Source organism: Drosophila virilis, chromosome 4 (assembly GCF_030788295.1).
Source record: "Drosophila virilis strain 15010-1051.87 chromosome 4, Dvir_AGI_RSII-ME, whole genome shotgun sequence".
In the NCBI taxonomy this organism is placed as follows: Eukaryota; Metazoa; Arthropoda; class Insecta; order Diptera; family Drosophilidae; genus Drosophila; species Drosophila virilis.
This window is the reverse complement of record NC_091546.1, coordinates 13391450-13412683: the sequence shown is the minus strand read 5'-3', so window position 1 is coordinate 13412683 and position 21234 is coordinate 13391450. Positions and strand designations below refer to the sequence as shown.

Below are 21234 nucleotides of genomic sequence, written 5' to 3'. Positions count from 1 at the left end.
TTAAGCTCAGCGGCTGCCCTCCTCCTCGATTCTCAAAAATTCAAGTAGGGCCAGCCAATTTTGATGTAAATTCATTGATTATTTTGTGTGATTAACAGTGGCTTCAAACTAAAAGTGTAATGTGAACAAAAATGTTGTCATATTTATTTAAGCCCAGCGGCTACCCTCCTCCTCGATTCTTATAAATTCAAGTAGGGCTAGCCAATTTAGAGGTATATGAATGGATTTTAACAACTATTGGACGCCCTGCTATGCATTTTTCGGGAAATGAGGTCAGATATACATGTATGGATGTTCGGTTGATTGGATGATTGGTGAGTTCAAAATTTTCGAACATTTATTAGTTATGATACAAATTTCTATTTATTTACTATTACAACTATTTACTGCAATGCATTTTTCATTGGGCTATTTTATGAATAATTTGGCTCGTCTTAATAATTTTCCCAAAACAAAGTAAAAATAAACTCACGAAACAACGTTCAATTACATATCTGCATATTAAATTCGTAAAATGCCTAAACATTATTAAATATATAATTTACAGTTAGTTGTAAGTAAATAAAAAAAAACACAAACAAATCCTCCCCCAAATGTCTTGCCAATTTTGTCGGCTTACGGTTCGAGAAATTTGAATATGCCAACATTTTGTAGTGTCACGTTTTTTCTTGCCTTTTTTCCAATCGCGTTGCGCATTTTTGATTATTTTTCTTTTTGGTAATTTAATACAATTTTTCCATTGCTTTGTCGCGGCGCAGCGTAAAATTCAATTAAATGTAATCGCATCTATTTGCTCTTTAGGCATGACTGATTGCCAGATAAGAAAAAATAAAATAAAAGAAAAAGAGAAAAAATTAAAATTAAAATTGAATAAATAGCTAAATAAACACGCACTTTGAAAATAAATGCTAATTTCGTTCGCTCTTGTTTCAATTGGCACTTCAAGATACTTTTGCGATATTTTTGTAGTATTTCGTGAAAGGCATTCAAGTGTGCGTGCACGTGCCAGGCAAATCCTTTTAATGTGTCGCACAAGTTGAAAATTCGATAAAAACCAAACACTTTTTGAGAACTTTCTTTACATACTTTTTATAAGAAGAACGTTGTGTTGGATTATGATTATGCTTGGTAAAGACATGAGCTCAAGATATATTATGATTGGAAATGATTCAGATGGGTTGCCATCGATTTTTTTTTGTGCCTTAAGTAAATTGGTAATATATTTCCATAAAATATTTTTTTAATTTTCATAGCTTATTATTATTTAAAAAAGGGGACTTGTAATTTTAATAAATATTTTTCTAGTTTGATTTTAACTTTAGACGACGTTCTGCTGACAGTACGCTTTAATATCCAGGCTTAGCCCTTAGTATCATCAGATCAGAGAATATTTTTGCTGATTGATTAATTTCATTGCGAGAGTTTTTGAAATTTCTACCATGCCAATATAAGAGAGAAAGATAGAGACAGTGGGGACAAGAGCTCATAAATTATGCTACGCTAACAAGCCACAAGTTGTCATAAAAATCGCAATCTGAACAGCAATTACCTGTTGATGGGCACACGCTAGTTTAACCCTCAATTACTGAGCCCTGGCAGTCGGTCTCAGGGGTGAAATCGAGACGACCGCAGCCATTTGGGTGTGAATGTGCGAGCGTGTGTGTGAGGGTGTGCCCCCAGAGGACGTATAAAAATTTGATTAAGTGAGCTTCCTTGGTGGGCAAATTAAAAAACACTTGCACGTTGAATCAATTTGCAAATTTTATAAATCTTCATTTGCACCTGAGACGTGAGGCGGCAACAACATTGCGGCCCTGTCGCGTCCGGGCCGCCACAGGTGGTCGTCGCCTTCGCTTTAGGTAGCTTAAGGCCTAAGCCACACGGCCGAGACGTGACTGGCGCGGGCTGGCAAGGATTTGCGCTGTGCTGAATTCTGTTTATATATGCGATTCGCTTTAGTTTTTATTTGCATGATGCTTGTTTCAATTAACTAAAATGTTCCTAAATGTCCTTAAATGCGACCAGTTCACGCCATTTGGCTGATTGTTTTGTAGCCGACTGACCAAATGTGTGACCATTTGGGGTTCATTGTCCACTGTTCATTTGGTGGGGGCACTTTTTAATTTCTCTAATGCCTTTTGTGATCCTTGCTGCTCGTTGCCATCGCCGGCGCCAGCTCTTTGGCTGAAGTGCACTCAAGACCTGCCGGCCAGGCCCCATTGGACGAGTGGAGCTTTTAAGAAAATTATACAATTGCATTATGACGCCGCATTGACCAGCCAAGTGCTACACAATATAAATTGATGCGCATTGTCCTGGCTGCTGTCAGCTAAAAATTGTTCCTGCATTGCAAAGTTTAAATTTCCAACCCATATATCAAACGCATCAAACGGGGGCGTCAATGACGCCCACTGTGCGACCAAAAGCGCAATCCGAAGTGAGTGTGAGTTATTTTTTTTTTTTGAAAATTGGGTCTGAGGCACAGCGAGTTGTGTATTACAAATCGCTCGACGGGCGGCCAAAAAAGGACGCAGGACGACTGTGACTGTCAATGTTACAGCCGTTTTCGACCGGTGGGTGGCATAATTTATGGCACTCGTTTCACTACGAGTTGTGCGCTTCGCTGCGGTTATTAAAATGCTCAATGCTCTCACTGGAACACACACACACACACACACACACCCACACACAGCCTCCACAACTTCAACTGAAATTGTGACTTCAGCTCTCTCCACTCGCTGTAAGACAGCGCAAAAAGTGTAGCATACTCGCCGGCGCCGCGTAATGGCAACTCAAGTAGCGACAACAGCTATAGAGCTGCACAGTGGGCCACAGCTCATGGTTTAGAGCTCAATACATACTAAGTTGCATAAATTAATTTATTCTTGGGACTTGATAGACATTTGAGAAAGGGTTGCAAACTCCAAATCACTTTAGTTGATGCGGTTCCCAGCTCGAACCGACTACCAGCCTTTAGGTTGGGTTCGTGATTATACGACACATTGAAATGTATAGAACTAAATTAATTTTACCTCCCTTATGTGTGCAGGATAGAAGAGAAGAAAAATATTAAGAAATCTGTGAATATTGCATTTACAGGTGAGCTCTTTTTAAATGGAAGTTAGAAAAACCCAACTGAAAACTTCTTTCTTTTAATTATTGAACATCTTTATTGCGAATTTATCGTGGACCATTAACTTATAATCCAATAATACATTTAAAACAGCTTAATAATTATTTCGTCATAGGCTTTTTTGTTGTCATGCAAATAATAGTCAACACACTGTGCGCTTTGCCGCCGTCTCAGCTTTCGCCTGATAATCAATAAAATGTTTTGGCATTTACTTTCATTGTTTGCTGCTGCAACGCCCATTGAGCCACGCCCATGCTCGAGAGCTATTTGCATATTTGAGAGTCGCCTTTTAGAGTGGCATGGCATATTGCAGGCTTTATGTCCTGTCGTCGATGTCGTTGTCGTTGCCGTATCGTGCTCAAGTCCTTTGCACCGGGCGTGCCTGGTGAATTGTTTTACTGTCGACGTTCATTTGGGTTGATGGCTGCCATCGAGGAGGAGGACAACATGAAAGTCGCTTAATCTACTTAAATGTCTTTGAATTTGCGTCTCGGGGAATGAATTTCGCCAGCCTCAGCAGCAGGCCAAAAAAATAAAAGGGGGTCTTCGATGATCGCCTGGCGTTATTAACATGGATTTATGGCATATCCTTGGCTGACTTAAAGCCGCTATTAGCGTCCAAGTTGTAAACAAGTTGACAGCCACCCAATATATTTGCCAACCAAGCCAGCAACCACGATATGCGTGGTATACATATATATCAATCAGATTCGGATTCAGTTTGGGAGGGCAACAAAGCAGAAAAACGCAAAATTTGACTGCTACCAAAGGTAGCATCAGATAATTTCAATTAAAAATATCTTTGAATAGGGCATTTCTGGTTGTCGCTGGCAACCCTGACAAAGTATCCTCATTGATGTCCTTGTTGTGCTGCCAACTGCCGTATCAGCACTTTTAAATCAGATGCACAAGCTCTCGTGGGCGGGGGCAGCTGTCGCTTAATTGAGTTTCGCTTTGACGGCAACCGCATAAAAGACGACTTTTAAGTCTTCACATGTTTCGCAATTAAAGGCGTTGTCCTTGCTGCGCTTCAAAGCGAATGAAATTTAATATTTCAATAATGAGGAAAAGTTCAACGCAGCAGCTTAAATACAACTTTTGTGGTTTTGTGCCACACAGCTGACCACGGAAACTATGGGTTTCAGTGAGAGGGACTTCCAGAGAAGAGCCATTAAAATAAATTCTCTATAAGTACTCAGAAAGTTAAGACAAGCTAATTTATGCACGCATATTAAAAAAATATTGAAAATTAAGTTTACATATCAACAAAAATTCCTCTGCTATTACTATGCGATTCTCATGATTTCAAGTACCACTACCAGGGTTTCATGTTTTGCTTAGTAACCTTCTATGTACGTACGTTTATATTTTCTTTTATTATCAATGTAACTTCATCTATTTATTATTAGTAGCAGGCTAACAATTTCAGGGAATCCCCTAGTCGGGAACTCCTGACTAGATACTCGTACTACTTTTTACATTAAACTGTGCTCTTAGCCAGATTTCTTCAGATATATATATATATATATATATATATATATATATATATATATATATATATATATATATATATATATATATATATATTAAATTCATAGTCAGAATATATGTAGGCATCTATTTTATAATTTTTAAGTTTTAAATAAAGTAGTTCTAAACATCTTCTAGCGTTATACGTGTATTTCCCATACATACTCAATCCATTTGCTATATGCAGCACGAGAATTTTACAACCCCACATAACTGCGATTTTGCCATTTGCTGTGGGCAGTTAAGGGGCATATATATGTATATATATATCATAAAGTTATCAACTTGATGTTGACGAGCTTGTCGTGGTTGTTGTTGCTGTTGCTGTTGTTGATGACGCTGCAAACAAATTTTCGCAGTTAACAAAGGACTCGTCGCTTCTGTTGGCTTTTTGTTGTCGGTCGTCGCATTTGCCACGCTTGTCAGAGGGAGTCAGGGAGTCAGGGAGTCAGTGTGAGCCGCCAGTCATTTTGTCTGGCCGCCTGTCAGACTCCTTCCGTACGTCCGTCTGTTTGTCAGCGCCTCGTTCAGGCCGTGATGCTTGATGGCAGTATAATTGATGCACTCGAGCGTAAGTGATTAGATTCATTATGATGCCAGGCTGGCAACGCCAATGCCAATGGCAACGCCACAGCGGACTGGGTATCAGGTGTCCGGCGGCTGATTGTACCTAGATTTTTCAAAAATTTTAAATTACTGTTTTTCGCAGGTTTTGCGCACACTGCCAAATGATGTGTGACAGCATTTTTATTGCCCTGTCCAGGGTGCCAAAATAAAAGTGGATCTGCGGCTGGGCTAAGGCCTGGAGTAGGGCTAAAAGCCAACGCACGCCAACATTAATCAAGACATTCTACGAACTGAGATATACATATATATACAAAGTATTTATGCATTTTGAGGGTAAAAAAGCAAAAACTCATAAAGGCTCGACACACGCCGGGGCGCAAAAGGATCGTTTCCGGTGTGTCGCCCGTCGTGGCAGGCAGTGCGCCAGGATTGGCGGGGGGGTTGGTTGGGGCACAAAACGTGTGTGCATTCTAGCTTAAAATAAAGTTGCAGCTCAGGCAAGCGGCTCGTTTTGCTTTTGTTGTTGGCACTTTGGCTTTTGTGTCGTTATTCATTGTATTCACTTTAGAAATATGAATGTGCCTGATGAATGTATTTGTTGTTGGCCTTAATGGATGCTCGCGATGGGGTTGGCACTATTCACATAATGGGCATATGCTAATTAAACATACATAAATGTACAAAATGATTCTAAAGACATTTATATGTTGCCCAGTTGTAAGTTGACCAGTTTCTATTTTACCATTGGGCGGCATCTGCAAGAATATATCCACCTTCGAACTTATTCTTGTTGCAACCTTTAAAGAGTAGCTGGTATCGCTTAACGGTAAATTTACAGGACATGATGAAGATTGGAAATTTCCCAATTATATGCAATAAAAATATGTTTCCTTAAAGCTAGATGTTAGCGAACTAAAGTTTTCCCAGGAATGCAAACATCGTTTCCCATTACCGTTGTGTCGACTACACACAGTTGGAATTGAAGGCATAAGACAAGCACTTTTATCACAGTCTCAAAACTAATAACTGGCAAAACAAGTTGAATCCGCTTGAGCAACCCAACCAATACGTGCTGCGTCTCATATCTGTGACGCTTCCAGCTATTTGCACACAAACAAAAATAAATATTAAATCTCTGGCTGACGAAAGCGAAATCGTTTTCGTGCCACACAGATATGCCCACAACCCTCCTCGGGCGACACACCCCCAACAACAAGCCCATCGCGTTGGCAGGTTTCGGTTACGGTTTCGGTTTACGGCCAACGGTTTACGGTTTACGGTGGCACGCGCTTATCGAGCCGAGCGCAGCGTTTAGTCTGTGATTGAGTGGGTGGACGTGTGGATTGACAGCATGAATCTGCTAAATCAACAAGCCGTCCATGTCCAAGTCCATGTCCATGTCCATGCCTACTGCTGATGACCATTCGCAGACTTTACGCTCTTGCCAAAATCTCTAGCATATTTCTGTGTTTGCTTAAATTTGGCGAAACAAAATGTTTAAAGCCGCTCGTGGCTGGTAATTAAAACCGAAAGCCTTTTGCTGTCTGTAATCCATAAGCGGATGCGGCCAAACTCCCACAAAATGTTAACCCCCTCTAACGAAAAGCCATACATCATAGACGCCACGGGGAATCCCAACAAAGATGACAACGCAGCCAGAGAAAAAGGCGGCAAAAGTTATTTTGTAATTAGTGCAAGAGCAGCAACAACAACAACAGCAACAACAACAAATTGTCGCCCAATGAAATTGTAGTCGACTTTTGGGCGCCGCTGCACTAATTACCGCTGACGTGCGCATCATGCCTGTGTCCCCGCGCTTCCCAATCCACTCCTGTCCGCCGCCTGTCAACTCAAGTTTGACACTTTTTTCGCACAATTTATGAGGCTGGGTAAAAAGCCCACGCCTACAATTTAGAGGGCTGCACAGTGGTGTTTATTTAAAGAAAATGCAAGTTTAGCAAGAGTTTTATGAGAAATATATGGGGATATAGCTCAGTGGTAGAGCATTCGACTGCAGATCGAGAGGTCCCCGGTTCAAACCCGGGTGTCCCCTGTATCCATGTTCTCTTTTAGCAGAATAAAAATTTAGAAGAGCAAAACAATTTTTGTTTTTAATTTTCAGATTTGTTTTTAATGGTCGCTTAAATAAAGAGAACATTCGAAATGAGATATTAAATTTAAGACTATTAATAGTTCTAGAGAATGTATTTATAACATTAATAAAATTTTATGGAAATGCTATTTAATAATTTTTAAAATGTTGCCAATGTTTATGTAAAATGTGAGCTAAAGTAAATGTCAAGCCCACTGTGCCTTGCTAGATAGAATGACACTTGAGCCGCCGCTTGGGCTGGCACTTAGTTTGGAGTTTTATGAGCGCAATTCGATTATTCTTCATTTATGTCAATCAATGTGATTTCTGTTGGCTGCTTTTCGGCGCAGGATGCGCACCCTTAATCGCTTTGTTTAAATAGTAAAACGGAAGCATACGCACACACACACACACACACATAGAGATATTCTGCCGAAAATTTCTGGAAATTTAATATCATAGCTGAATATTGTTGGCTTGTTGTTGTAGACGCCACATAGTCTCTGAATGTTGTCGACTGTCTGCCCGACTGTCTGGGCGGCTCTCACTTCCTGTTGGCTTCGCCTTGTTATGTATCCTTTTGCGTATTGGATGGAAAAAAAAACCTTGTGAAAATCCTTTGCGGCTATGACTGCTGTTTTGTTGATTTTCATTTCATTTCCCAGTTTTTCCTTGCTTGTTGCTATTCTCGTTGTTGTTGTTGTTGTTGTTGCTATTTACATCCGCAACTTTATTATAGCTTTTGGCTGAGTTGCAACTGTTTGTCTGTTTGCTTTACGCTTATGAGGGTTAGGCCCATGCGTCGTATTAGCAACTTCGCCAGGGCAGCTGCTCTGGTCCAGGGGGAGCAGGCGGAGATACAGCAAAGTACTTAGATGGAGAATTCTAAGAGCCATTGGGCTTTATGGATTATGAATTGGTTGCTTTTGCTATGGGAAATGAGGCAGTTGCTCTGAGTGTTGGCGATGATTAGTGGATACTTTTATTAGAACTTTGAGATTCTACGGATGTCGTGTGCGTTACTATGTGTACTTTCATGTATAGAATTTGCCGATATAATTTGATTTAATTATAAATTTTGTTAAGTATAATACATTTATAACATTTACTTTTTTATAACATCTCCGATCCCAAATAGTATATATAATCTAGATCAGCATCAACAGCCGAGTTGATAGCCGTATTCGTCTGTTCGTCTGTCCGTGCATCCGTCAGTTTGTTTCCATACGAACTAGTCTCTCTGTTTTAAATTTAGCATGGGCCCTTCTTTCTGTTACAGCCAGCATATATGTATGTCGGAGCCGACTGAGTCGGACCTCTGTATAGCTGCCATAGGAACGATCGTCGAAAGGTAGGTATCGAAGTCGTGCAATCGAACATATATTTGTAAAAATTAACAACAAAAAAATGTAAATTCAAAATGTTATACATTTTATTCATTTTTATAACTATATACATAAATTAATAAATTTAAAATTGTGAATTGGAAGACTGTATAGATTCGGAATGAAAAGTCAATATTATGTACGCTTAACTTAAGCTATAATATTTGAATATTATATTACTCCGAACAAAGGAAAAATTGTTTATTGCCATTATTTATTTAATGGAACTGATAAAATACGAAAATTTTGTATAACACCAATTGTCGTGCTGCCTAATTAGTGATCAGTAGGATTATAAATTTAAAAGGATAATTGGATTGCGTTGACAATTATTAATTGTTTTCACAAAATATCAACCTAATGACAATATAATTTATTGTCCTTCACTAAATTGACACAGTTTTCCTGGCAGTAATTCAAAAGGGCAGCCATTTACCATGATAAGCTAGAATTAATTCATTTTCATGGCGGAACAAGCACGACAAACTGCAATATTTCAAATAGCCTGATGAAACGTAGCCACTCTCTCGTTTATTTAAACTGAAACTGGACTTGGACCATTCAGCTCGGGCAATCAATAACAAATTGAATGCGATTTCTGGCCAAAAGACATTGTTGTATTGTGCATCATAAATCGTGGAAATCGAGAGCCAACCACGCACCACTCAAACCTAGCGGGAAAGATGGAAAAGCGATTGAAAGCAAACAATGTAAATATTCAAAATGGCTGACATTTGCGCTATATATGTGTGTATATACCAGCCAGCCAGCCAGGAGAAATGGCCATAATAACCATATATATGGTAACAAAACAAAGCTGCATGGCGTGGCAACATGTTAATAGCATTTCATGCACCGCTGAGATTCACATTGTTGGCATGCCAGCCAGCAAACATTGGCATTGCCATTCCCCGAGCGTCACTTGCTCCAAGCTTATATACATATGTATAGAGCATGGCTGGAGGTGCACGCTGATTGGTGAACGCCGGTCAGGTGGTTTGCCCCCACTCCAAAGGGGGGGCGCTCGTACGGTTTGCTACTGTTGCCAATCAACCCTTGGCCAATGCTGCGCTACGCTGAAATTCCTGCACAGCCTCAAGGCTGAGCCTGCGCAGCTGCTCCTTTGAAGCTTTTCACCACACTCGTGCTGTCACGGCGTGTGTTGCGTATGTGTGCGAGCGGGATGGCCTCTGTTGATTATGTTGCCGGAGCATAATCTGGACCAGGGCATCCGCTGGCTGGCCAGACAAGAAGGGCACATGCCTGTGCCGTTAGTTTCACTTCGTGCGTTGTCCTGCTGAGGCCAAGCCAGCGCCGCAGCGTTAGTGCCAGTGAGTGTGCCAATATAGTGGCTATATCTATATATATATATATATATATATATATATTTATATATAGTCGCATATATCTTGCTTAAATAACAATAAGTTAATACTAACTTTGTGCTTTCGAAAATCAGCTGAAAAATCGTGTTGGAATTCTCGTAAAACTCTTTGAGAAATGAACACGCGTACGCCTTCCAGTTCCAGTAGTCGAAAATTTCCAGTGTATATACCAAGAAGCACCCACATACAACAGTCCCCCTCCCCCACTTAATATATATACATAGCTTCCAGCTTCAGGTTGCCTTGCCACATGCGACGGAGACAGCTGCTTATGTACTTGCCCCATGTTGCAACTGTCGCATTCTGGCCGCGCCACCTGAGTTTCTGGCATTGTCTGATCCTCGCGTGGTCCATGTTCGCGCCTGACTGCCGCACAGTCTTCAGACAGAGTTGAACGCGGATCGTCAACACCATCCGCAACCGCGTCGTCGTTGTTGTCGTCATCGTTGCTGTCGGAGATTGCCGCCGGGCTTGTCCTCAACTCTGTCTGAATTCTGTCGCGCCGGCTCTAGAAAGAGCTTAACTTTTAATTTCTAATTAGTTTTAGAAATTTACCTTATTTTTTTTTTTGGCGGGCGTGTGTTGCTTAGAAAACGTGAGAAACTCTATAAAACTAACCTAACCTAAAAAAATCATTTACGTCACTTAAAATTTGTGTCTAATCCTAACACGTTCTGTAAAAATTCGCATCTCTTGTTCTTTTTGCAGCGTTACGTGTTATGTTAAATGCGATTTGAGCTACGTCTAAATATATGTATATACATATATATCTATAATCTGTGTACCTTATTTGTGATATCATAACCAAAAAAAAGTTATTTTAAAATATTAAAATTTTGTTGCATAATTATTAAATTACAATAAACAAATAACTAAAATAAAATATAACCATAAAATATTACGATAACTTGTTTGGGATTACGTGAAGCGATTACATAATCGAGAAAAGCGCCAGAATGGATTACGCAATATAATGCGAGCAATGTAAGTGAGAACCAGAGAACAACGAAAGGTCAAATGTTGTATGTGACGATTGCATATAGATAGCCATTGATTTTTCCATATTTATTCAGAGAGGGAGTCATATGAATAGATTTCGGATATTCTTAGAACTATATAAATGCAATTGCTAAAGACAAAAGACAATGTATACTTTGGTTTATATGAAAGATAATTTTTAGAATTATTCAAATGGTATATGGCATATTATGCAATACATAATATTCTTCTCTTAGCATAATATATATCTCTCAGATCCATTCCTCGATAAATGGTGGAATAACATTTTATCACAGTAAAAACCAAGCATCTTCTATTCGGGAAAGTTCCACATTCAAACAAAAAAAAGTTTTCCTAAATTTTACAATTTATTTTTTTAAATATTTTTAAACTATTATTTAACATATTTATTCAGTGTGCATTTAAAAAGATTTATCTAAAGTGTTCCTAAATAATTAATAGTAATATAGTTAAATTTTTTAAATTGAAAAACTGAAAAAAAAAATTCTAAACATAGTGACCTCCCAGAAAGATATATCCAAATCTCGCAGATACACTTTTTTGTACCCTGAATATTTAGCAAATAATTTACTACTCTGCCCCACCCAAACCACCCTAAGGGAAACCAATTGCTAGTCTCAATTCCACTCGACTATCAGCTACCAAGCAAATTTATGAACATAATCGGCTTAAGAAACGTCCTGGCAACATTTGCAACCAACAAAACAACAAATAAGACGACGAATGTGGCAAATTATGAGGCTTTTTGTAGGATTCGCTTATCAGCAGCAAAACACGAGCCCACACACAAAAATTACATTAATAATGTTGCATATCTTTTTGGCAGGCACTGTAAAAATGCAACACCTTTCGGCTGCAACAACAACAACAACGAATAGCAACAACAACAACAGTCGAATGGCGGCCCACTGAAGCCTCCCCCCCACTCAGCCAGAGCCAGAACGAACCAACCAAAATTGAGTTATAAAATTTGTTGATGACTGCTTCAAAATTGGCCTCCTGCTGATTCGACACGCCCAAAAGTACAGCGCTCAGCCGCCGTGAAGTAGGCAACAAAATATTTATGCGCACAAACGATAACAAGAGCAACAACAACAACCACAACAACAACAACAAGTGAGCGCAGCCAGTGAACAAAAACAAAAAGTCCATCAACCAGCCGCATCATGAAGGGCTTGACGGCGTTTAAGGAGAAGGCGACGGGCGTTTTCAGCGGGTGAGTCGAATTGTATACCATGATTTTACACTGAGCAACAGAATTTTTAATCTATAAAAAGCCGAAATTATAAGATATATTAGATTATAATGGCTGTCAGTTATTGAATACATATATCGCTTGTTGGGTTTACGGCTTGAAGCAGCTCAAGGCAGGGACTTCAGGCTCTGCTTGAAAATTTGTAGAAAACAATAAGGTGCTTAATATAAAATTGCCCGTTGTATTGAAAATATTGCAAGTCGTGTATATTTTCATATGCAATTCGCGGGCTACATTGGATCAATTACTTAAATTGTTATCCACCAAATATAGTTAGATAAATGGTTGGGAGGTATTTCGACTTTGTGGCAAGTTCTTTTTTATTTCTCCTTTCGACTTTATGGCTTTTTCTCATTTTCGAGTCTAAAATTAGAAAGTTTGTTGCACAGTGTCAAATGATGACTGGGCAATATGCCGAGACTGAAATATGAATGCAATCAAATAGGTTTAGGAAAAAACTGAAATGAAATGAATAAAAAAAAATTTAATTTAACGCAACGTTGATCAGGTTTGACTCACACCAATCTGCGTGGTTGGTTGAACTTGACCATGCAAAGGATGATGTGGGACTCGATATGGGAGCGACGAGTAGAAGTAAATATGCCCAAGTACTTAGTTATAGAGAGACAGAGAGAGCAAGAGAGAAGGGAATGAGAGAGATTTGCTGGCGTCGCGAAAGTTGGGCACGTGTCGCTGTCGCGCGTTGTGCCGCGTCGCAAAGTTGTAAAATTATTGGCATGCTTAACAAGTCATTAAAGGCGCCGCAAAAAGTTGCAGATTTTGCGCGCAGCATGAGTCAGTCAGTTCTTCAGCCAGTCAGTCAATCTCTCAGTCAGTCCGCCAGTCAGTCAATCAGTCAGTCAGTCAGTTAATCAGTCAGCCTTTCAGTCAGTCAGTCAATCAGTCACTCAATCAGTTAGTCAATCTCTCAGTCAGTCAGCCGTTCAGTCAATTGGTGGGTTAGTCAGTCGGTCGGTTAGTTAGTCAGTTAGTCGGTTAGCCGGTCAGTTAGTCAGTCAATCAGTCAGTCAATCACTCAGTCAGTTTTTTGGCCCGTCAGCTAGTCAAACATACAAGATGGTCAGTCGTTCAATCAATTCAATCAGTCTGTGCATCAGTTTATTTGGTTTCCAACTAATACGTCAGTCAACATGCCTCAAGCAGATGAAAAAGCTAAGACGTCAATCAATCCGTCATTCCGTCAGTCAGTTTTTCTGTCCATCAGTCAGTCCCCAGCTATGATGAAGCCTCGCAAAGTTATAAAATTATTGAGACGCATAAAAATTTGTTAAGAAGCTGAAGAACTCGCGCACAACTTTGCTCAGTCAGTCAGTCAATCAATCGATCAATCAGTAAGTCTGTGCATTAGTCAGTCATTCAGTCTGTCCGTCAGTTATGGTGGGAATGAACGCAATGGCATGCCGAGACATTCAGGATGCCCACCGTTGGCTCAGGAATTCCGTGCACGTTGCCAGCTGCGGCACGTGCTCAAACGGAAGCCGGCGCCAGCTCCCGAGGCAGCTGCTGTGGCAAATACATCAAGTGCTAGTTGCTGGCGCAAACAACACAATAAAGAGTCATGAGACTCATATTGGGCCAGCACAGGAGCAAGATGTGTGTGAATATTTCTGGTATGCAATTTTATGAGCACGCTCTCACGCGACACAGGACTCAGTGCGAGTGAAATTGTACAACTGATTTCTCAAGGACTTTTCGGGGCGCAAATTAGAAATTGGAACAATAGGTGAGCTGCCATTGCGGCTCGCTTTCATTAAGGAATGTGTTAAGCATTGGCAAAAAAAAAGAGTGTATTGCATACCAACAGGCAACAGACAGCGGCAGCAGGCAGGGGCTGCTTGAAATTCAAAAGGCTGCACGCAAATGAAATTGATTTTTACGAGCCATTCAATGGTTGCCAGGATGCCAACCACACACAGGATCTGTAGCTGAAGCTGAGTGGCACTCGAAGAGCGCGTCGCGAAGAAATTCCAGATGCGTGTGCAACTTCAAGGACAAGCTGCCGCCACTCAGCGCCAGCTCCTTTGTTGTAAATGAAATTAGAATTGTCGAGTTGAATTGACTCGAAGGAGTCGCACTCTCATGACGCTAACAAGCCGCCAAGTCAAACATTTGGCCCCGTTTTCTAGCTAAATGCCCGCCTAATGGGCGCGCCATTGTGGCCAAGTTAAAGCAACCTTTATGCCAACTGCCAGCTTCCACAACTGACTTCAACTGACTTGGCGGCGCCAGTTAGCCATAATCTATGCGGCGCCCTAAAGTCTGCAAAATTTTTACTGACAATCAAACGCGCCAAATAAGTGGCTGAAAAACTTGCGGAATAGTTTATCAAGGCGGCAAAAAAAATAAAAAGAAAACAGAAAGCCAAACACAATTGAAATTTTTCTTAGCACGAATTCGATATGCGCTTTCCAATTTTGTAGTCAAAATATTGGGTAAACTCTCCTATGAAAATGCCAACCACCAATTTTTCACAATTGCGGTGGGAATTCTAAAAATTCCGCTCTTATTGTAAAATATGCAATTTCTTAGCTCTAATGGGTTGGGCTTTATTTATTTATCATCAATCAATTAGTCAGGGCAAACAGTTTAGTAAAAATACTCTTTTTCAACCTAAGAAGGATTTTCTTAAAAAAAAAAAACAGATAATTACCCGAGGATATAGCATTTTCCTTGCCAATAGCTATTGCTGTGTCTTTTCGATTGCTGACAAACATTGCTACAAAGTTCTAATGTTCACAACGCATAAATGTATGCGAGTGGCCATAAATAGCGCATAAAATTGGCGTCAGACGAGCCGGCATTAAAGTCGGTCAAGGCGCAAGGACTACAAGGAAGCTGCGTGACCAGACGAGGGTAGCTTTGCTAGCAGACATTTGAGTTATGTGACAAACGGCGACGGCGAAGACGACGCTGGGATGTTCGGATGTGGCTCCGTTCTACAGTAGTGGCATTTTTTTGTTGTTTTTTTTTGCTGGTGGCTTCTTATTAGTTTGTTTTGGGGCGGAGGCCAGGCGAATGTCTGGATATTTATGAAGAGAAATGCCAGAGAGAGACAGAGCCGAAGGGAGTTGTTAACGCAGCCTCTGATGAGGTTATCAATGCTGATGTGTCACTTAGGCAGGGTTAATGCGGCCTTTGCCGTTGCTCCCACCACATTGTCATACATTAAGCCAAAATACACAGGCTGTCATCAATCAGCCTTTGTCAGTGCGGTAAACGCTGTTAAATGGCGAGCTTTAAGCCGCAATCTGATTTATAAATCAAGAGAAATCAAATCGAGAAAAGTTAAAAAATCGCTACCTGGCAGCCAAATCGACTTGAAATGTCCCCCCGGTCTATCGGCACTTAATAAAATTGAATTCTATTTCAATTGGATGACTCGATGCCAACCCCCAAAGAAGCCGCAAATGCCGCTGGGAAAACAACAGGCAGCAGCGGTCCAGCTGGGCGCTGAGGTGGAGGGGTTTCTTACTCTAACAAGCTGAAAATATTTGTGTTTTTACACGCTGTTCCCCCTGACCAAATGCCTCTCTCCCTTTGTCACGCCTTCTCACCTGTTGCTGCCCCATTTCGCTGCAGCTGTCAACTAATTGGCATGAGTTATGCCCTCTGTGCTTGCCTTACCATCTTTGCAGCCTCAAGCCGAATATGGAGAAGTTCGAGATATCGCAGAGCTACCATGGCGGACACGGCGGCTATGAGGAAATGGAGGGTGGCGAACGCGAGGGACGCGGCCCCGGCGGCGGACACGCCTATGACGACGACGACGATCGACCGGACTCGCCCGCCTCCTTCGAGGAGATCGAAAGGCCGCCGCTGCGCAAAATCGACAAGTACTGCAAGGCGGAATGCCCCTGCATGCCGGCACGGTACACCATCGCTACAATGGCCTGCGTGGGATTCATGATTGCCTTCGGCATGCGTTGCAACATGTCAGCCGCCAAGCTTAAAGGCGAGCACAATGGGGTAAGCAGCCAATACAAGCTGAAAGGAGCTCAACTGACAAACAAAACTGTTCAGACGAATTGTGGAATATATAATACCCTTGCAGAGGGAAATATAGCTCTCATAAACAGCGGATCGCTATATCCTAAAATTAAATCATTAAACTCATGCGAAAACTCATCAAACAATTAATTTTTGTATGGAACAATCTTCTGGTACTTTTCCAAGTTAAAGTTATAAAAATTCAAAAAACCAAGTTTTCAATGTTGTTCTCCAAGCGAATAACTGAAAAATAAAATGTTATAATACCATCTAAGGAGACATAAAAGACATGAGTGGAGTTTGGGATTAAATTTGCTTCATTTGATGGCAAAGCTGTTGTCAATTAGAGTGTATATGTGTGTGCGTTTTCACATCACTCAAAAGTCACACACATAGTCACGCCCACTCACATACAGCCAAGCACACACACACAAACACATATATACGCATAGCTTCCGCTTGTCGCTCGTTAATAAAGGCCCGCGGCACAAATTTTAATGATTGTGACTCTTCCTCTTAGGCTCGGCTGCTTAGCCTCAGCCTCTTGCTCTCTCTCTCTCTCCGATTCAATCTCTTTGACACGCTCTCTCTCCCCCTCTCGATAGACCGTCTTTATGAACTGGACAGTTGCTGTGGAAAGCCATGTGGACTCATCCTTCTTTTGGGGCTATCTGGTTACACAAATACCCGGCGGTTTTATTGCATCCAAGTTTCCGGCGAACAAGATTTTCGGGCTCTCGATTGTAAGCTCCGCCTCGCTGCATCTGTTTGTGCCCTTCGCGATGACTCTGATGCACGGCCATGTGGTCATATGTGTGCGCGTGCTGCAGGGACTCTTTGAGGTAAGTATACAAGGAGAAAAAAAAACATCTAAATTCCAAATCAAATTCGATTTCGATTTCGAATTTTTCGCCAACCCGGCGACAGATCAAAGCTAAGAAGGATTACATGACTATTCTTTGGGGGCGGGGCGTTGTCTGTGCCGGGGGTGGGTGTGGCGGGTAAGTGGAAGGATTTTGCTTTATGATAAAGCAAATATGTGAAATGAAAACATGTCCTAAACCGGGGGTTGGGCACAACAAAAAAAAAAAAAAAAATGAAAACGAAAATAACAAAAGCATTTATTTTAATGCGATTTCTTTGTGTGCGAGTGGGTGTGTGCCTGTGCGTGGGTGTGTGCCTGTGTGTGTGTGCCAGCTTGGCTTTGCAATCATTTTGAGCAACTGCTTCACTCCATCCACAGGGCGTAACATATCCAGCTTGTCACGGCATTTGGCGCTTCTGGGCGCCACCCATGGAGCGCTCCCGCCTGGCCACATTGGCCTTCTCCGGTTCGTATGCGGGCGTCGTGGTGGGTCTGCCGCTATCCGGGCTGCTGGCCGATGCCGTTGGCTATCAGGCGCCCTTCTATGCGTATGGCGCATTTGGCATCATTTGGTACCTGTTCTGGATTTGGTTGTGCTTTGAGAATCCGCGCAAGCATCCCGCCATTAGCATACCCGAACTGAAGTATATTGAGAAATCGCTGGGCGAATCGGCGCATCCAACAATGCCGTCGTTCAAGACAACTCCGTGGCGCCAAATGCTGCGCTCCATGCCCGTCTATGCGATTATAGTGGCAAATTTTTGCCGCTCCTGGAACTTTTATTTACTGGTGCTGTTTCAGTCATCGTTCCTCAAGCACAAGTTTGGCTTTAAGGTGGAGGAGGCGGGCTTTGTGGGCTCGTTGCCCCATTTGATAATGACCACAATCGTGCCCTTTGGCGGCATGCTGGCGGATCATTTGCGCAAAAATGGCATACTCTCCACGACGAATGTGCGCAAGCTCTTCAACTGCGGCGGCTTTGGCATGGAGGGTCTATTCTTTCTGTTTGTCGCGCATTCCTCCACGGCGGTGAGTATTGGGCAGTGGGGCTGGTCAGCGGCCCGGCGATATATACAGCTAGTCCTTCTTGTAGACGGGCGCCATGTTTGCGCTAACCTGCGGCGTCGCCTTCAGTGGCTTTGCCATCTCCGGCTACAATGTGAATCATTTGGATATAGCGCCTCGATACGCGAGCATCCTGATGGGCTTATCCAATGGCATTGGTACCTTGGCTGGCATCATAGTGCCCTATGCGCTGGACGGGCTCATCCAAGCGAATGTAAGTTGAGATTTGCTCAGCGCTTGGTTCAGCTACCGAGTTACCCAAGCTTTTTGCTCTGATTACAGCCGACTGGCTGCTGGACAACGGTGTTTACACTGGCCGCCTGTGTTCATTTGATTGGCTGCACTTTCTATGGCATTTTTGCCTCCGGCGAGTTGCAGCCATGGGCCGAGCCGCCGCCTGAGGAGCAGCAGGTGTGGGCACCTCCAGCGGGCGCCATCACACACGATGATCCCAGCCAGGCGGGCATGCTGGGCACATACATGAAGGAAACACAATTTGTAAGTCGGGCAACACGCCAGGGCTAAGGTACTTTGGTGACACAATCTAACCCCCCCATTTTTCAGGGCGCACCGGAGTATACGGAGCAGAGCCAAATGCAGCAATCGAATGCCATTAGCTATGGCGCCACCGGGCACGTGGCCAACAATCCATTTGCATTGGCAGCGTCAGCACCCATTGCCGAGGAGCCCGCCCAGCCGCCGTATGTGGACAATGCCTACGACTACACGCAAGGGCAAATACCGCCCTCGACGAATCCCTACGAGCAGCCGGCCTATCAGCAGCAGTAAGAATCAATGCCACAATCTGATATAAATTAGCTTTTAGTTCTAGTGCAAAAAGCCGTTTATTGTTTGTTCCTGATGGGGTTGATTTGTATATAAGATACTATACGCGATATATTTAACAGCAAGACCATTAACTATTCAGCAACTTCAGACCCGAGTCTAACGAATTTCTACATACAAAAAATAACGAAACCAAACAAAACTCTCACGACACTAACACAATGAAACTATGTACCTAACAGAGCAACTACATATTGTACGCGTATACAGAACACGAAAGATATCGTTTAACTTCTCGCCGCACACAAATCACAAGAAATAAAATAATAAAGAATAGTGCTATAGTCGGAAGGGCACGACTGGGAGATACCCTGAACCCATGACGAGCTGCCGTTATAGATATTTTGTCATTTCTGTCTCTATGCATAGCAAATGCTTCCTTGATTAACTTTGGGACTTAAAGTCTGATCCAAATGCAATTTTAAGGGCTTTAAAGTGGCACAAAATAGTGTGTGTATACCCTGTAAAAATGAGTTCTCAATTCTGATAAAATAGGGAAGGTATCTACAAATAGGCCATACCTCGAAATCGGTATTTACCAAGAAGATGAAAGCAGATCTCCAAATTCGTGTCTAATTTTTAATGGGTTCAGGGTATAAATAGAAAACAAAATCAAATATATAGCCTACTTTTAAGCATCGCTTCCGCGAAATTTCTATTTACAAGCTCCAGCATATTAATAAACAAATCGAAAAATTAAATAAAATAATATTTGACATTTGTGTATATCATAAACAGACATAATCCAGACACAAACACAGCACGTCTCAAATCGTTATTGAAATATTATTATAAATAATTTAAAACCATAAATTATATAGTCACTTTATAGCTACATATACTATAATATATAGCGAATTATTGTTGTTAATTATTCAAGTAGCTAAAACATAACAGAAAATGAAAATGAAAGTGAAAGCTGCAAGTTGTATTACCGTTGATGATATTCTTCTGTGTATGATAAACACCCGGCTCTAAATGTCATTTATATCTAAGCATTAGTAAATTTTAATCTAAACAATTCTAAACAATAAGCAATTGTTGATGTTCGGCACGAATGATAAACTCTAAAACCCATATAAACAAATACTTATGCATTATATAACCACTATAAATCAGATATACATATAGTTATAGTATTTTAGTTCGTTATGTTGTCGGTACTCTTATATACACACATATATATATGCTTTTGTATTTGCACATTGGTTCAGCAGGACTTGAATATGGCATGATATAGGTACTAAAACATATACTAGCTTAGTCTGATAGTAGCTAGCATTAGACGCCAATAACCTCAGAATTGGTCTTCATATGCTCTTCGCTACATCTTAAACATTTTACTCTAACATTTTTTTATATAACGTAAACAACAAGAATATCTGTAGGTAAAACTGCTGGGTCTTAAATTAATATGCGTTTTTTTCTGTTATTATTTATTACCTATTAGTGTTGAATTATTTGAATATTATTTTTATTAAACTTCTTTTGTTTGTATTATTTAAATTATTTTCTAAATCATTTTATGCTTATGCTGCACTTTCTTCAAAATTAATGCACATTTTAATTTATTATTAAAAATAATATAATATTATTATTATTAATTTTAATCATATTTATTTTATTGCATTTAAATTAAATCTAAATAAAAATATAAATATTTGTATTATTAAATATTATGAACATTATTGTTAGATAATACAAATATTTATATTTTTATTATTCATATATATCCAAATTTTAATTTTTTAAATTAAGCTCAGCAGAAGTTTTTTATTTCTCACTCTTTATGTATGCATATAAAAAGACGAAGAACAAAGAATTTTACTGTACATACTTAGAATAGCACAAAGTTAAAATATGATTGCATTCATACTTAATTATGATTTAAGTCCATTTTTTTTTTAATTTTATTCAGCGCACTTTATATACTGCACATAATTGTTGTTTCACTAACTTGATATTATGCAATGCACCTTACAAATATTTCATTTACGCTTATCTCAAATGCACTCTCTTAGTTGTATCACTTATTTTTGATATGATTTATCTCTTATATGCACTCTCTTAATTTCATCTTTTG

General features: G+C 40.7%; 1 protein-coding gene and 1 non-coding gene across 4 annotated transcripts; both read left to right on the top strand.

Annotated features, from left to right (window-relative positions):
- The first annotated feature begins 48 nt into the window (after positions 1–48).
- Positions 49–20597, top strand: VGlut (Vesicular glutamate transporter). 3 transcript variants are annotated; one of them, XM_070209036.1, is made up of 9 exons: positions 10464–10687; positions 10801–11076; positions 11939–12328; positions 16024–16354; positions 16981–17217; positions 17619–18269; positions 18334–18519; positions 18588–18803; positions 18870–20597. In XM_070209036.1, exons 3-9 carry the CDS (start codon positions 12279–12281, stop codon positions 19092–19094), a joined length of 1896 nt encoding a protein of 631 aa, XP_070065137.1. In that variant the 5' UTR covers positions 10464–10687; positions 10801–11076; positions 11939–12278; the 3' UTR covers positions 19095–20597. The 3 variants fall into 3 exon arrangements, with proteins under 3 accessions (XP_032294194.1, XP_070065137.1, XP_002051966.1); XM_032438303.2 differs by lacking the exons at positions 10464–10687; positions 10801–11076 and adding an exon at positions 49–314; XM_002051930.4 differs by having other exon boundaries at positions 10464–11076.
- Positions 7212–7283, top strand: TRNAC-GCA (transfer RNA cysteine (anticodon GCA)). The gene has a single exon. It is a non-coding gene; the product is annotated as a tRNA-Cys (tRNA).
- Positions 20598–21234: the final 637 nt, after the last annotated feature.

Excerpts from the sequence above, each read along its gene's own strand:
- VGlut (XM_032438303.2), top strand. The coding sequence starts at position 12,279 with ATGAAGGGCTTGACGGCGTTTAAGGAGAAGGCGACGGGCGTTTTCAGC. Across the intron at positions 12,329-16,023 it reads GCGACGGGCGTTTTCAGCGG|CCTCAAGCCGAATATGGAGA; the intron begins GTGAGTCGAATT and ends CCATCTTTGCAG. Across the intron at positions 18,520-18,587 it reads ACGGGCTCATCCAAGCGAAT|CCGACTGGCTGCTGGACAAC; the intron begins GTAAGTTGAGAT and ends CTCTGATTACAG.